The 14,483-nt window shown below is 36.6% G+C and overlaps 1 protein-coding gene across 16 annotated transcripts in view; it reads right to left on the bottom strand.

Annotated features, from left to right (window-relative positions):
- LOC115440427 (disks large 1 tumor suppressor protein) overlaps positions 1–14,483 on the bottom strand; it is a 28,493-nt gene that overhangs the window by 4,453 nt on the left and 9,557 nt on the right. The window contains exons 1-14 of one of the 16 annotated variants that reach the window (XM_037442362.1): positions 13,900–14,312; positions 13,157–13,382; positions 11,823–11,852; positions 11,091–11,321; positions 9,380–9,460; positions 8,938–9,186; positions 8,007–8,148; positions 6,015–6,280; positions 5,656–5,786; positions 5,037–5,156; positions 4,346–4,469; positions 3,470–3,578; positions 3,104–3,145; positions 952–1,020 (exon numbers count right to left, since the gene is read on the bottom strand). In XM_037442362.1, coding sequence (XP_037298259.1) covers positions 952–1,020; positions 3,104–3,145; positions 3,470–3,578; positions 4,346–4,469; positions 5,037–5,156; positions 5,656–5,786; positions 6,015–6,280; positions 8,007–8,148; positions 8,938–9,186; positions 9,380–9,460; positions 11,091–11,321; positions 11,823–11,852; positions 13,157–13,231 — 1,669 coding nt within the window. In that variant the 5' untranslated portion in view covers positions 13,232–13,382; positions 13,900–14,312. Of the gene's footprint in view, positions 1–951; positions 1,021–3,103; positions 3,146–3,469; positions 3,579–4,345; positions 4,470–5,036; positions 5,157–5,655; positions 5,787–6,014; positions 6,281–8,006; positions 8,149–8,937; positions 9,187–9,379; positions 9,461–11,090; positions 11,322–11,822; positions 11,853–13,156; positions 14,385–14,483 lie in introns of those variants that run through there. The other 15 variants (XM_037442361.1, XM_037442360.1, XM_037442364.1 and 12 more) reach the window with 15 other exon arrangements.

Raw genomic sequence — 14,483 nt, forward strand, 5'->3', positions numbered from 1 at the left:
ATGAGAATAGGTATCAAACGCGCGAGCACAAAGCAAAATATAATGTGAGCCATGTCTAAGAAATGTGACCAACTTTTATCTTACGTCATACTGCACATGCTTGCTCTTTCACATAACAGGTATCGTAATCTAATTTCAAAACCATAATTAATTGATCACCTTTATGATTCAAGCAAAAAATGCAACTTCCTGTTTAATCATGGCTTTGAGATTGTTCTAAATACTAACTAATACGTTTCAAATATAACAAATAAGCAGATTTATACATTTCAATACAAACGGCGTCAGCGTCTTCTAGGCTTATTCAACATTTTACAGCATCCCGACATTTCAGAAGCTAAAAAAATCTAAATCTAAAATAAACCAGCACAGCGTAATTGTAAAAAAAAACGTTGAAAACAAGCGCATATGAGGATGTCGTGTGATCGAGTTGTTGTTCTGATACATGCTCGTGACGCAGTGTCGTGTGTAACTAAAGGCAAAGCGGTTCGGCGACATGCGCGGCGGCCGAAGCGGCAGCTAGTGTCTGCGTGACCGAGGCGGCACTTGTGTCCTCGTGTGCTTCCAGTGGCCCCATCTCCCACCGCAACTGATCGATCGACCGAGGCTCGCATCACCCACACCGCTCTACTCTAACTGGACGGGGACAGGTCGCCCACACTCGCGAAATTGTGAGCCCGGCCTCAAGTTAACCTTACGATTCTCAAAAATGATTCAAAAACTTTAGTGACCACGATGGTAATATTTAACGAGTGCGGAGAGGCTATTAGAATAAACGCGTTGTATGAATTAAAAACAACTGAACAAAAGAAATAATGACAAATAATAAAAATAAAATTGGAGTGTTATTGAAATGAAATCTACATCTCTAATTGATGATCATAACCAGAATGCGGGAGGTAAGGTATCGGCTACGGCACTCGCAAGCTACGCCTCACTCCCAAAACTTACTCTCGTCCTCGAGATAAATGAGCGTTATCTCCTCCATCATGGGAAGTTCCACTCGATACAAGATTTCCCCTACACGTAGAAAAATTAACGTTACATACAATTAAAAATATTTTATTTATTTTTTTGTCATAATATGTGTATAGTTCGGACACGGATACGGGACCAGACTGTGATTGATACCTTTGGTATTTACTGGAATTTTTGGTATTATTATTATTCGTCACTATATGTGTCAAATGTTTTGGACGTAGCTTTTTACATAATAGTTAATAGCGCTCAGGAAAATAAACAACAAATAAAAATACGCATCATCTGTGAGATGGTTATCACGTCGGTATGTTCGCTCAGGTTAGGCAACTAGAAGCACGGGACTGCGGCCGGACGTGTCTCAAGTTAAGACTCAAACCAACCCGCGTGCTCGCTGCGACCCATTCTTGGTTCGACATTAACTACATGTGGAACATCCATTTGTATTCTAAGCTCTTTCCACACAAACTTGTCCAATATTCTACAACCACGTCGTTATATTTTCAATATTTAATTAAAACAAAAATATTTTATCTCGTGGAATATACAGGGTGTAGATTCATGTAGGTATCATTTTCAGCATTTTAATCTGCTTTATTTTCAGTTTTCTTATACTCTTATATGTTTAATCGATAAAAAGGTTTTGGCAGGTGGTGTGCATTTATATATGGTAAATAATTTTTACAATTCTTAACCTGTGCATGAGTTTATCGAACTCGGAATTTTATTGATTTAAATTCTCTTTTATAAATCAATAGGGATTTTTATAAGCAAATATTGTCGAACGTTTCATATTAAAGGAAATAAATCTACTGCCTGTATATAATTTTTTATATTAATAAACATGTTTATGTGGATAAAGAGTTATTTATAAAAAATGAAACTATCTAAACACAGAGTTAATGAGTACATAGCTTGTCATATAGATTATAACACCGCGTCGTAATTATTATTCGACAAGCGACAAAATGTTACGGCAATACTGACATATTATATCACTAAGCCTATATTATTCCAATAATTATTATAATATATATAATGCTTCACCATGCTCCTCCATACACACTAAAAGCTATAGAACTTACTCACACAAATCCCGCAAATTCAATAAGAGATAACTTGTATAATAAATAATATTTTTTTACTGTCCGTCTTCTCTTTCTAATAAAAAATGTTTATATAAACATTTTTTACTTAAATATCTATCAAATCATAATATTGCTGAATTTCAATAGATGTAGGAATTAATCAATTTGTTGTTATAAAGTGTAGTCGTATTTAATCTTAAATCCCTAAAAAAGCTACACCTTGTATACATAATTAACCACCATAAGCGTTTTGTTCATCCGTGATACTTACTTCTCACAAATACTTTTAAATATTTTAGAAAACATAGAACTTATCACATCGTATAAGTTAGACTCGTCGCACATCTATATGGTGGTTCCAAAGTGTGTTTTATTTGTATAACGATCACGTCATCTGTATTCAAGAATAATGAATTTAATTTTTCACAACTCTTCGGTAGACGCGCTAATTCATATTTCTCGAATACGGTCGACGGTTACGTCTTGAAAAATCACACACTGGGGCACAGATCAGCAGCTTTCATTTAAAACACCCTATATCTACGGGGGATTCAAGTTAATAGATTATATCGGAGCTACTTTTATTATAAGTCACCACTAAAAAGACGAAGGTTGACGCAGTGACAGGTAGGAGGCCGCAAATAAACATAGAAATCGAGACAATTACTATGAAAATATAAATATGCAAATACCCTTATGTCAAAGGCCGTCGAATAAATCATACATGATGCTGGCAAGATAACTCGATACTTCATTATAGAATAAAGTATAAAATGAATAAAATACTTTGAAACAATATTATTATTTCTAAAGGAATTTTAATTGTTCGAGAGCGTTGCTGATCTGGTCATAGATGGGCGACACGTCTATGTTCTGTGGTTAGACAAAGCGTACACAGCTTCAATGTAAAAACAACCTAACTTTTAACAGTGGTTGTTAGCAGCCGCATGAAACAAAAACTGCATAATGACCTACATACAATTAACAGCAAATAGCGAATGTAAACGTGTACTTATGGATATAAATTATGCACTTACCGTCCGCGTTAGCATCCTCCTGCGTGTAACAAAGCATGAAAGCTGTAAACAAATAGGTATATTAGTCGACAGCATTCAAACGTGTACACAGTTGTGTGAAATTTAGAGCCCCACACCAGAATATACAGTTATTACACCAACTCCTTGACGGTCATGAATATCTTTTTATGTGGTAACCATAACATTTTTATACAGTGCATCCAGTACATTGAATCTCATTATGCCAATGTGACCATGATGAAGAGATGTCCCAGAAGCGAATGTTTCGATATTTGGTGTATTAGTAAGGTGCAACCGAACCTTGTTTTGCCTTCAATATATTTTTGATATTTGATATCAGTAAGGCATATTTATACTTATACTTACGTTCTTGGTCCGAACCATCTTCAGATTTGCCATCCTCTCTGCTCTTCATGAACGGGAACTTTCTGCTAAATGATAAAGTTTTCTTTTTCCTCTCCAGTGTAGACTGGCTCTGTTACAAATGAGATGGATCTTACAAACTTGGAAGGCAGAGTGATATATTAACTTTTCTTTTGAATAATATTAATGTAGAATTTGATTATAACTGCTCCAGTTTTGACTTTTGATTTGTGAGATTTGTTTTGTGATTGCGAGAAATGAGCTTGTTGCTATGCCAGACATAAAGTCCGACGTGAACTGTATATTTGAAGTGCATAGACGGTCACAAAAACAGCTAAACAAATTCAAAACTTAATATGCATAGGTCATTTTAATATTAGAATTTTTTCAGCAATTTTTTATTGCAGACTGTACAGACACAATATTTTTTTTTTATTGACCTCCGCATTGTGACCCTCTGCACCTGACGGTAAGCGGAATAAAGTTCAGATAGGCTGCCGACTGACAAAACAATGTTATCCGTCACGAGTCAACATAATTTGGCCACTATTTGAACATACACAGACAACGCCACGGAACACGAGACACTAACTGTTAAAACTGTATAGTAACAAAGAGTATAAACCAAACAATAACAACCAATGTGAGCTATATTAGTACTGGTAGTATGCCGCTTTAAATTAAGAAATTATATACTTCTCTTTGGTCATTGTCTAGTCTTTACTATTCTCAATAAATCCACTAATAGTTTTACAATCCAGAGTTATTTCTTTCATAATCCATCACTTACGTAAGCCATTATGGCGGGTTTTACACCATGTATACGGGGGTAGTTATGTACAATATGGTACTGTGGAGTAAGTATGAGAAGTGACTCACGGCGGAGACGGGCGTGGCCTGCCCCTGGAACTTGACTTGGCGGTCGCGCGCGCGCTGCTTGCGCTCCCAGCGCCGCTTGGAGGGGATGATGCCGATCGCGTCCGACTCCGCCTTGTCTAATCTTCTGCCGACAAGTGCAAAGCGTCATAACAAATGTGCAAACGTGCTCTTACCAATATTAATAAGAAAGTTTGTGAAGATGTTTGAATGTTAGCACTAAAAGCAGAAAACTCTGAACGTATTCATAAATCACACAGATAAATAAGTACGTTTTATTCATTCCGAAAAAGTTCATAGAGAAAAAAATCATAAAAACCTAGTTCATAATATTAGGAAAAGTAGCATAATTTTGATTAAACAGAATATTATGACTACCTAATGTATTATATTGCCTGACTGCCTCGGTGGCGTAGTTGTATTGCATGCCCGGTACAATAGCGCTCTGAGGTCCTGGGTTCGAATCCCGCGTCGGGCAATGTGATATTTGGGTTTTTCTGCTCAGTATCAGCCCGAAGTCTGGAATTTGTGCCCGATACGGCGATAGGCTCGCCCCCAATCACATCATGGGACGGAACATACTTGGCGAAAAGTGGGTGCCCTAGTTGTGCCTCTGCATACCCCTTCGGGGATAAATGTGTGATGTTATGTATGTAATGTATTATATTATTTGTTATATAACATAATAACTCACCGTGCTTGCCACCACTCGTCGTCCGAGGCGTTTGTCACGTGCAAAATATCTCCATACCGGAATGGCAATCCTCTTGACGGTAAACCATCGTCTCTGACTGGGTCGTAATCGAATAGTGCTCTGAAATTTTATAATGGATTAGGTCACCATCAGTTATTGTATAAAACTTGTGAACTACGTTTTTTTGGGTCAAAATATTTATGATGCCTATAATGCGTTATTAGCAGTCTACAAGGATAAAAATGCTGCGAGACATGTTACAAAATTTCTAGTTTTAGTTTAGCCTGAATACAGTGGTTCAATTGAGTTACATTACATAATTTAAAGAAAAACTGACGTAAAATTATAATTATTATTTTGCGTGTTAGGTAAGATATTCATATTATCCTTTCTTAATCATTTTTTTTTAATTGTTGATAGACTCCGCTTAACATTAGAAGCCCTGTTTGCTAATTTACTAGCCTATGTTGGCTAGGCCCATGCCCATATGTTTTTCATAAAAAAGGCAAGTCCTAGAAATTTATATAAAGAATATTGGTGAGAATTATATTTAAAATATATGGATGTAGAAATGATACAGTGCTGCATACTAATCTAATAAAATATTATAAATACTTACCTCACATATAAGGAGCGTTTCTGAGATGTTCTAAGGAGTGTGTGATGCTTTAATTCATTGATTCGAGCTTCAAACTTATTGTATTCCTGAGGCCGGTACACTACTGTTAATTTCACATTTTGTCCAGTGCTCTGAAAATAATATATTATTGTATTCTTCATAATTTTCCGGTTACGTTTATGTTTGCAAACTTTGTCGATAAAATTTAGGCTCACAATATAATGACAATGGAATGCAATGAGAGGGCTCCGTTATTCAGATTTTGTGTAAGACCCTGGTACTATTCCGATCACGCCGCCCAGTAAAATTAAAGATGTGAGAAGGTAGCCACCGTCTAGTGGCCGGTGTGAGCGTGGTACCTTGAGCGCCTTGGCGGCCTGCTCGTGCGTGGCGTGCGTGATGTCGAGGTCGTTGACGGCGAGCAGCCGGTCCCCGCGCCGCAGCGCGCCCGACCGCTCCGCCGGCCCGCCCGCCAGCAGGAACGACACGTAGATGCCGTGCCCGTCCTCCCCGCCCACGATGTTGAACCCGAGACCCGCCTGCCCCTTCTCTAGTTCAACCACGCGCGGCTCCTCGGCGCCGTCCGTCACATCCTCGCGCCGGAGAGAGTTCGCTGTGCTTGACGCTGCGATGGTTCATATTTTTATACAAGCAACAATAATTACGACCAAATAAAATAAGTATACACATAAGATAACGACAGCAAGAAGTGGCGACAACGTTGAATATTTTTTTAATAATCACCAAAAAAGTTAGACGAAAATCAGTAGAGCTTGATAGATATCTATACTATTATATAAAGCTGAAGAGTTTGTTTGTTTGTTTGTTTGTTTGTTTGTTTGTTTGAACGCGCTAATCTCAGGAACTACCGGTCCAAACTGAAAAATTCTTTTTGCGTTGGATAGCCCTTTGTTCGTGGAGTGCTATAGGCTATATATCATCACGCTATACCCAATAGGAGCGGGGCAGTAATGGCTAATCTCAGGAACTACCGGTCCAAACTGAAAAATTCTTTTGCGTTGGATAGCCCTTTGTTCGTGGAGTGCTATAGGCTATATATCATCACGCTATACCCAATAGGAGCGGGGCAGTAATGGCTAATCTCAGGAACTACCGGTCCAAACTGAAAAATTCTTTTTGCGTTGGATAGCCCTTTGTTCGTGGAGTGCTATAGGCTATATATCATCACGCTATACCCAATAGGAGCGGGGCAGTAATGGCTAATCTCAGGAACTACCGGTTCAAACTGAAAAATTATTTTTTCGTTGGATAGCCCTTTATTCGTGAAGTGCTATAGGCTATATATCATCACGCTATGACCAATAGGAGCGGAGCAGTAATGGCTAATCTCAGGAACTACCGGTTTCAACTGAAAAATCGTTTTGTGTTGGATAGCCCTTTATTTGTGGACCGCTATAAGCTATATATCATCACGCTATGACCAATAGGAGCGGAGCAGTAATGGCTAATCTCAGGAACTACCGGTCCAAACTGAAAAATTCTTTTTGCGTTGGATAGCCCTTTGTTCGTGGAGAGCTATAGGCTATATATCATCACGCTATATTCAATAGGAGCGGAGCAGTAATGGCTAATCTCAGGAACTACCGATTCGAACTGAAAAAATATTTTTGTGTTGAATAGTCCTTTGTTTGTGGAGTACACAAAGTTATATATCATCACGCTATGACCAATAGGAGCGGAGCAGTAATGGCTAATCTCAGGAACTACCGGTTTCAACTGAAAAATTCGTTTTGTGTTGGATAGCCCTTTATTTGTGGACCGCTATAAGCTATATATCATCACGCTATGACCAATAGGAGCGGAGCAGTAATGGCTAATCTCAGGAACTACCGGTTTGAACTGAAAAAAATCTTTTTGTGTTGGATAGCCCTTTGTTCCTGGAGTGCTATAGGCTTTATATCATCATGCTATGACCAATAGGAGCGGAGCAGCAATGAAACATGTTGCAAAAACGGGGAAAATTATGAGTTTTGAGAGCTTCCGTTGCCTGCGCTGCGTAAACGGTTAAAGTTATGCAACAATGATGTATGACGGGATTGTTTCACTTAAAAAGTTCTAAATAATATAACAAAGTCCCCCGCTGCATCTGTCTGCCTTAACGTGTTAAACTCAAAAACTACCTAACGTATTAAGATGAAATTTGGTATGGAGACAGTTTGAGACCCTGGGAAGAATATAGGCTCCCGGGAAACTACTATTTTTATAACGGAAAACTTTAGCCTGAAAAACTTTATAACGCGGGCGGAGCCGCGAGCAAAAGCTAGTAATAAATAAAGGTAAAGCAGATAGCGAAGTTATCATAAGTTGTATATGAATATTATAATGTTTACGTGTATTGGCGCGCGAGACCCGCGGCGAGGGCTGCCCGTGGCGCGGCCCCGGCACCAGCACGAGCTGCACGCGCTCGCCCGTGGCCTTCAGCGCCGCCACCGCCTCCTCGTGCGTCACGTTGTCCAGGTTCACGTCTCCGTGCTGGAATGTTATGCAGTAACAATAAAAAAAATATTGACGATTCTAGAGACAGTTGAGACTGCTATAATGTACGAATACGTGCTATGTATCAAAAATTCTTTATAATTATACCGCGGCGTGATACCTGCAGCGCAACACACTATATATTAATAGGTATATTTACATACACTAAAGCAGCTTAAACTCGACATATCTGAAATATGCTCTAAATAGACATTTAGCTATTAGTCAATCTAAATATATATAACTTAAAGGTGACTGACTGACTGACATAGTGATCTAACAACGCACAGCCCAAACCACCGGACGGGTCGGGCTGAAATTTGGCATGCAGGTAGATGTTATGACGTAGGCATCCGCTAAGAAAGGATTCTGATTAATTCTACCCCCAAGGGGATAAAATAGGGGATGAAAGTTTGTATGAAACTCCGATTGGGCTGAGACGTTGCATGCATAAAGCTACTATGACGTAGGCATCCCTTAAGAAGGGATTTTGATAAATTCCACGCCTAAGGGGATAAAATAGGGGATGAAAGTTTGTATAAATCTTCTTAGATTTTCGAGTGATTGAACTGAAATTAAAGATTGGAGCTACTATGATGAAGACGTTCGTTTAAATAGGATTTTGATAAATTCAACACCCATGGGGATAAAATGAGTTTGAAACTACCGTTACCGGGAAAATATGTAGCAAGACTTTTATACCGGAAAACTCCTTTTTTTATTTAGTTTATTCATAATGAAAAAAAAAGCAGCAATATTTTTTTAGAAGAAGTCGATGTTACTCACAGAAGTGTTCTTCACCATTAACAACTTGTCGCCGACCCTCAAGCGACCGTCTCGATGGGCGGCGCCGCCGGCCATTATCTTAGTCACGTAAATACCATTGTCTCCGGGTATGTGTTGATTACCAAGGCCGCCTGCTATACTGAACCCCAAGCCGGATCCACCTTTCGCCAATTCAATTTCTACAGACTCTTCCTTAGCAGACAATTGGGAAACGTTCAGTGTGTCATCGGCAGCGCGACGACGTACTTTCTGAAACGGTAAAAATACATAAATACAGTATCATGACGTTTTCCCTTTGCAGGAATAGGTCACTGGGTCACTGCCTTCGTATAACCACTCCCACATTTCTTTAGCAATGTTAGATTAATTAAAAAATATGTAATGTTACAGTATGCAATACAAAAGGAATACATAAAGTGTATTACATTCATTAAATGCTTACCATTTTGACAGTATTGCCAGCTTTTTTGAGTGCGTCGACGGCTTCCGCGTGCGTTACATTTTCTACATTCGTATCGTTTACCTGCAACAAAAAATATATGTTATTAATAATTATTAGTAATACCTACACGAGTACTTAAAAATATCTACAAAAAAGTCATTGGTACTTGATTTTGTAGTTGTTTGAGAAAAACCACGTACTCGTTAAACAGGTCATATCCAGATTTATGGTGATTCATATAGATACCTACATAAACTACATAAACTATGTAGTTTATGTAACGATATTGTATCTATGAGAGTGCAGAAATATAGTCTTTTGCCTCGCCTTTAACATACGTGTCAATGCCTACATAGTACCTACGCAGGCATATAATGAACTGGGCTGAGGAATTTATTAATGATGTTTACAATAATTAAAGCTTAAATCACCTACTTATCTGACGTTATCCTTACTACGAGTTTAATAAATTATGCAAAACACACACCACAGTCGTCATTGATAAAGTCTAAAACAAAAACGCAAATACACTTTGTATAAAAAACGCACGCTATTCGATCCACTCTATCGATAATGCAACAAAATCAAAACAATGTCACTTTATGAAAGTTTTAAACATTCAACCTATTGTTTGTATTTTACGTACTAAAAAACAATATAAAACGCGCTTATCTCGCGCGTAAGGATTTTCTAATGACATGTGTCTACACTATGATAGTAACTTCAAGGTTCGTTCTTACTAATATTGAGTAACTAACAGGTATATGGAATTTACATATTGACATTATAATTTTTCGGACGAGTCTTACGACACCAATGTTATGTAACGGACCTTTATATGCTAAATATTATTTCACGTTAAGGGTTTCGAGTAATTAAAAACATCTTACTTTAACGAGACGATATTAATTTAAGAATAATTCAAACATGCGAGTTAGAAAGTTTCAAATTCAAGTGACGGCATCACCTGTAGCTTATAAAATTCTTATAATAATAAGAGTCATTGCTGAGTCTTGTCTGAATAGATATTAGATCAGGCGGAAAATTCTTATATACACGAGGCTGATGGCATAGTTTTGCTTACATCAAGTGGCATTTATCGCGTATAACGCAATCACATAATAAAACAGTTCTTTTGCAAATATTTTACAAACTTAATTTGACTTCTAAGCTCATGAATATATTGTTCTAACTTTATATAACAACTATATCTTATTAATATTATAGATGAGAAACTGAATCTTCGTTTAACTGTATGCCTATCTATACCTGCCTAACAGATTTCGTTTGAAGACTTGCTTAGGACAGTTTGCAAACGGAAAGACGGTAATATAATCTGGAAGAGGGTAATCTTTTTTTATTTTGTGGTGAACTGGAACCTTTTCGGCAGTATCATGGGATGCACGTTTCCCGAACCCTCTGTGTAATTTTTTTTATACCTTGGAAATGTTTGTGTGCGCCCCAGTACATCAGTACATTGTGCGGATAAATGTTTCGTTGTTTTATTCTAATACCCTATAATTATTTCATAAAAACCAATAAATATAGTAAGTCTCTGAAATCAAATCATTCCATGCTTCAGAAATAAATTTTTGATATCAATAGAAAACAATCAAAGAACATAAACTCACGCTTTCGGGACATGATAGTTGCCCCAGCCTTTCAGCTCAATATACAAAATTATATTTGTATTATCTGATGTTAACATTACCTGTAATATAGCATCGTTTATCAGCATCTGGCTGGCCGCGGCGGCGCCCCCGGGTATAAGCTTGGTGACGTAGATATGAGGGTCATCGGGAACGTGCGGGTTGTCGGAGCCGCCGGCGATGCTGAACCCAAGCCCGGCGCCGCCCGCTCGCGACAGCACAACATTCAGGTAGACATAGCCATCCTCGTGAGTGCGTTCTGTGCCTCCCCCTTCGATGCCATTTACCTGCAACTTTCACAGTGTTACCATATTGGTTTGGCATTTTATAACATAGCACATATTGCAGTTCTATTAAATAATTGGTTTATTTTTAAAAGTGGATTGTTAAGTAGTTTTAGCATATTTTTTAAAATTAATTAGTATACAAGCATTGTCCTTTATATTTTCATGGATTTCATTTTTGACTGTTTAAAATTAGTACTTCACTTTATTTGCAAAATAAAATATATATGTATTAAGCTTACTTACAGCGATATTTAACATAATATGCACCTTTAAGCTATGTAACTAAACTAAATCCATTATACTTATAATGCAATTTACACTTAGGATTTGTGATATATGAATTTCACAAGGCGATACATTGTTTAGCTTAACATATAACACAGAATGTATGTTGTATATTTATTGAATTGATTCCTTTCTGGGAAAATTAGAAGTATAGTATACATGCATTGATTGTATGTTTTCCTGTTTGCACTATATGGAACAATGGATTGATAATAAATTTACCTGCTTCATTTCTGGCGACGTAATGTGAGCCTGAAAATAATACATATTTTTATAAACACTAGAAAAATATATATAATACAATTACCGTTGAGTGTTATAGAGGAAACATAAAAAATTATCACTGATTTGGTACTTATGACATCATTATTAATTCTGTATTAGTGCTATAACTAATCTTGTTTAAGTATATTAAAAAAATAATCATTACATTACACTTTTTTAAAGTTTAATCCTTTACCTTTAGAACATTTTATTGTGTCCCATGCATAAAGTTCTCAACCAAAAAGTTTAGGCATTAATTCATGTTTCAACTCCATCAGTTTTTAAAAAAATATCAAAGATATAGTTGCCATAATTTATGTCGGGCAAATTTATATGATTGGCATAGTACTATATAAACCTTTAATATTTTATTTTTAAACAAGTAAATGCAGAGACAAGTTACTTGCAAGATAGCAAGCCTTCACTTTACTTGTGTCAACATTACTATTAACTAATGAAATATTAACAATGGTCCTTATATTATTGTTATGGAAGAAAAACAAATAAAAACAACACATTTATTTCAGATAAGGATAAAAAAAACAAACAAAATACTGTAAATAATTGTCAATACATAAATACAATTCTGTAAAAATATACATAACCAATTGCATTGAGAGTTGTTGAATTTAAATAGGTAAAGTACTCCTGATAAGATGTGAATTACATAATTTTAAAAGGTTTCACTTTCTGTTACAATATACATATATGTTAACAAGTAAATGCCTCAGACCGAAAGAATAAAATAGAGCACATACACAAATTATTTTTCTAGCCCCCCAGGTATGGATAATATTGATATTGAACATATAACTTTGTATCTTAAAAACAATGTTTTTGACTTCTCCAAATTAAAATCATTTATGGTTTCATAAACAGGAATAACTTATCACACAAAATAAATATTGTATGTTTATCACTATTAGGACTTCTTAAGTCACATAAATTAGTTCATATTGTTTAGCTTTTATATCTCCTAGGAATTTACTGTGACAGTGTTCACAAAAATATTGCCCTCTCGCTGATTTATTTCAGCACTTTTGGTAAAGCATTAGAGTCGAGTATTGTTTTCACTTGTGTCCATTAAACACTTCAGGCATCATGGTATTATTATACTAGATGGTATCAATTTCTTCAGCTTTGTACACATTTTGTACTCACTCTGTATACTATTAAACTTTAGGTCTGAGGTATGTATATATGGAATATTCTATCTCATTGAGGAATCCTGACAGTATTGTTTATAAACAGCCAATACTTGTAGTTTAAAGTCCAAATGATCACCTACTCACCGTGTCAAGATTAAACAAGGAGGACACTTTCCGAAGGAATCCATTATGTGACTTTTTCTTCCGTCTTTCTGTCATTTTTGATATCAAGTTTGCATAGCCTTTCAGTAATATACGAATGTGGTCCGTATTACACTATGTACACTGCATGCATTGTTAGTTACACACTTTGTCCACTTTCAGCACCTCATTGGACGATGCTCAGCATGCATCATTCTCTACCTAGAACCTACAACTAACTTGCACCAAATATTTCAAATGCATGTGACCTTTTATAAGTAGCTAAGTGTGTCACCTCTTGTGTCTGTTGACAGTCCCATAATGTTTTAAGCCCATTATCATGTTAGCTTGGTTTTAAAATTGCATCAAATCTTATCTAATGAATGTAATAATCGAACCGAGCCCTTTTTTGATAGCGAGTTTAGTAGATATGTAATATATGGATAGGCAATTATTAGGCGTGTTACCAACTCATATTCGATGATAGGATGGTATGAATGTCAAAGCGATGACCCTTAATTAGAATGTCCGTGTTACGTTATTAGTGTGCAATTTAAGAGCTCTTGAAAGTAATATTATCATAGGTGTAGCTTTATGACTATGTTGCACCAGCAAGTATCAGCGATTTGTTGCAAGCAAATCTGTTTCGGAACTCGTAGTTTCGCCCAAAAGTTGAAAATGTTTCCACAGAGCGAAAGAATTACTAAATGTTTATAAATAGATTAGTGTTTATTAAATGGCCTTACTTGCGACGGATACGAAATATCAGCAGTGTGAATGTCAAAATTTTGTATGCAATATCATTTCACTGATAATCATTTACGAGCAGTATACTTTCAGTTGATGTAGTGTTCGTACGTCATTGGCACAATTGTGAAATTTAACGGCACCAATCCACAGAACGAAGAAACGTTAGCGCACATATCGCCGAAAACTTGTACTATATTTTAGGTTATAAATAGTACTACTACGAGACGCGAAACACCAACCATCCGCCATTACTGGCCACTTGTTGTGCTATGTTAAGTGTAGGTACATAATATTATGTAGATATTATAGGTACTCGCATCGTTCAGCCACCTTCGTCACGTCATCAAAATAAAAAAAAAAACAAACGAAATCGTCGATAGTTCAAACGCGCCAAGCGATTTAGGTAACTATCTAAGAATCAACAGGTTTTATATTTTTTCAAAAGATGGCGCTAACAGCGGATTACGTGAATTTATGAACGCATTTTTAATTGAAATGACACGTTCTATAATATGCACTGTGCACTTATATGTTAATTTGGCAGTTATTTGTTAATTTATAGCGCATGCTTTTATTGCTA

The sequence above is a fragment of the Manduca sexta genome, chromosome 24 (assembly GCF_014839805.1).
Source record: "Manduca sexta isolate Smith_Timp_Sample1 chromosome 24, JHU_Msex_v1.0, whole genome shotgun sequence".
In the NCBI taxonomy this organism is placed as follows: Eukaryota; Metazoa; Arthropoda; class Insecta; order Lepidoptera; family Sphingidae; genus Manduca; species Manduca sexta.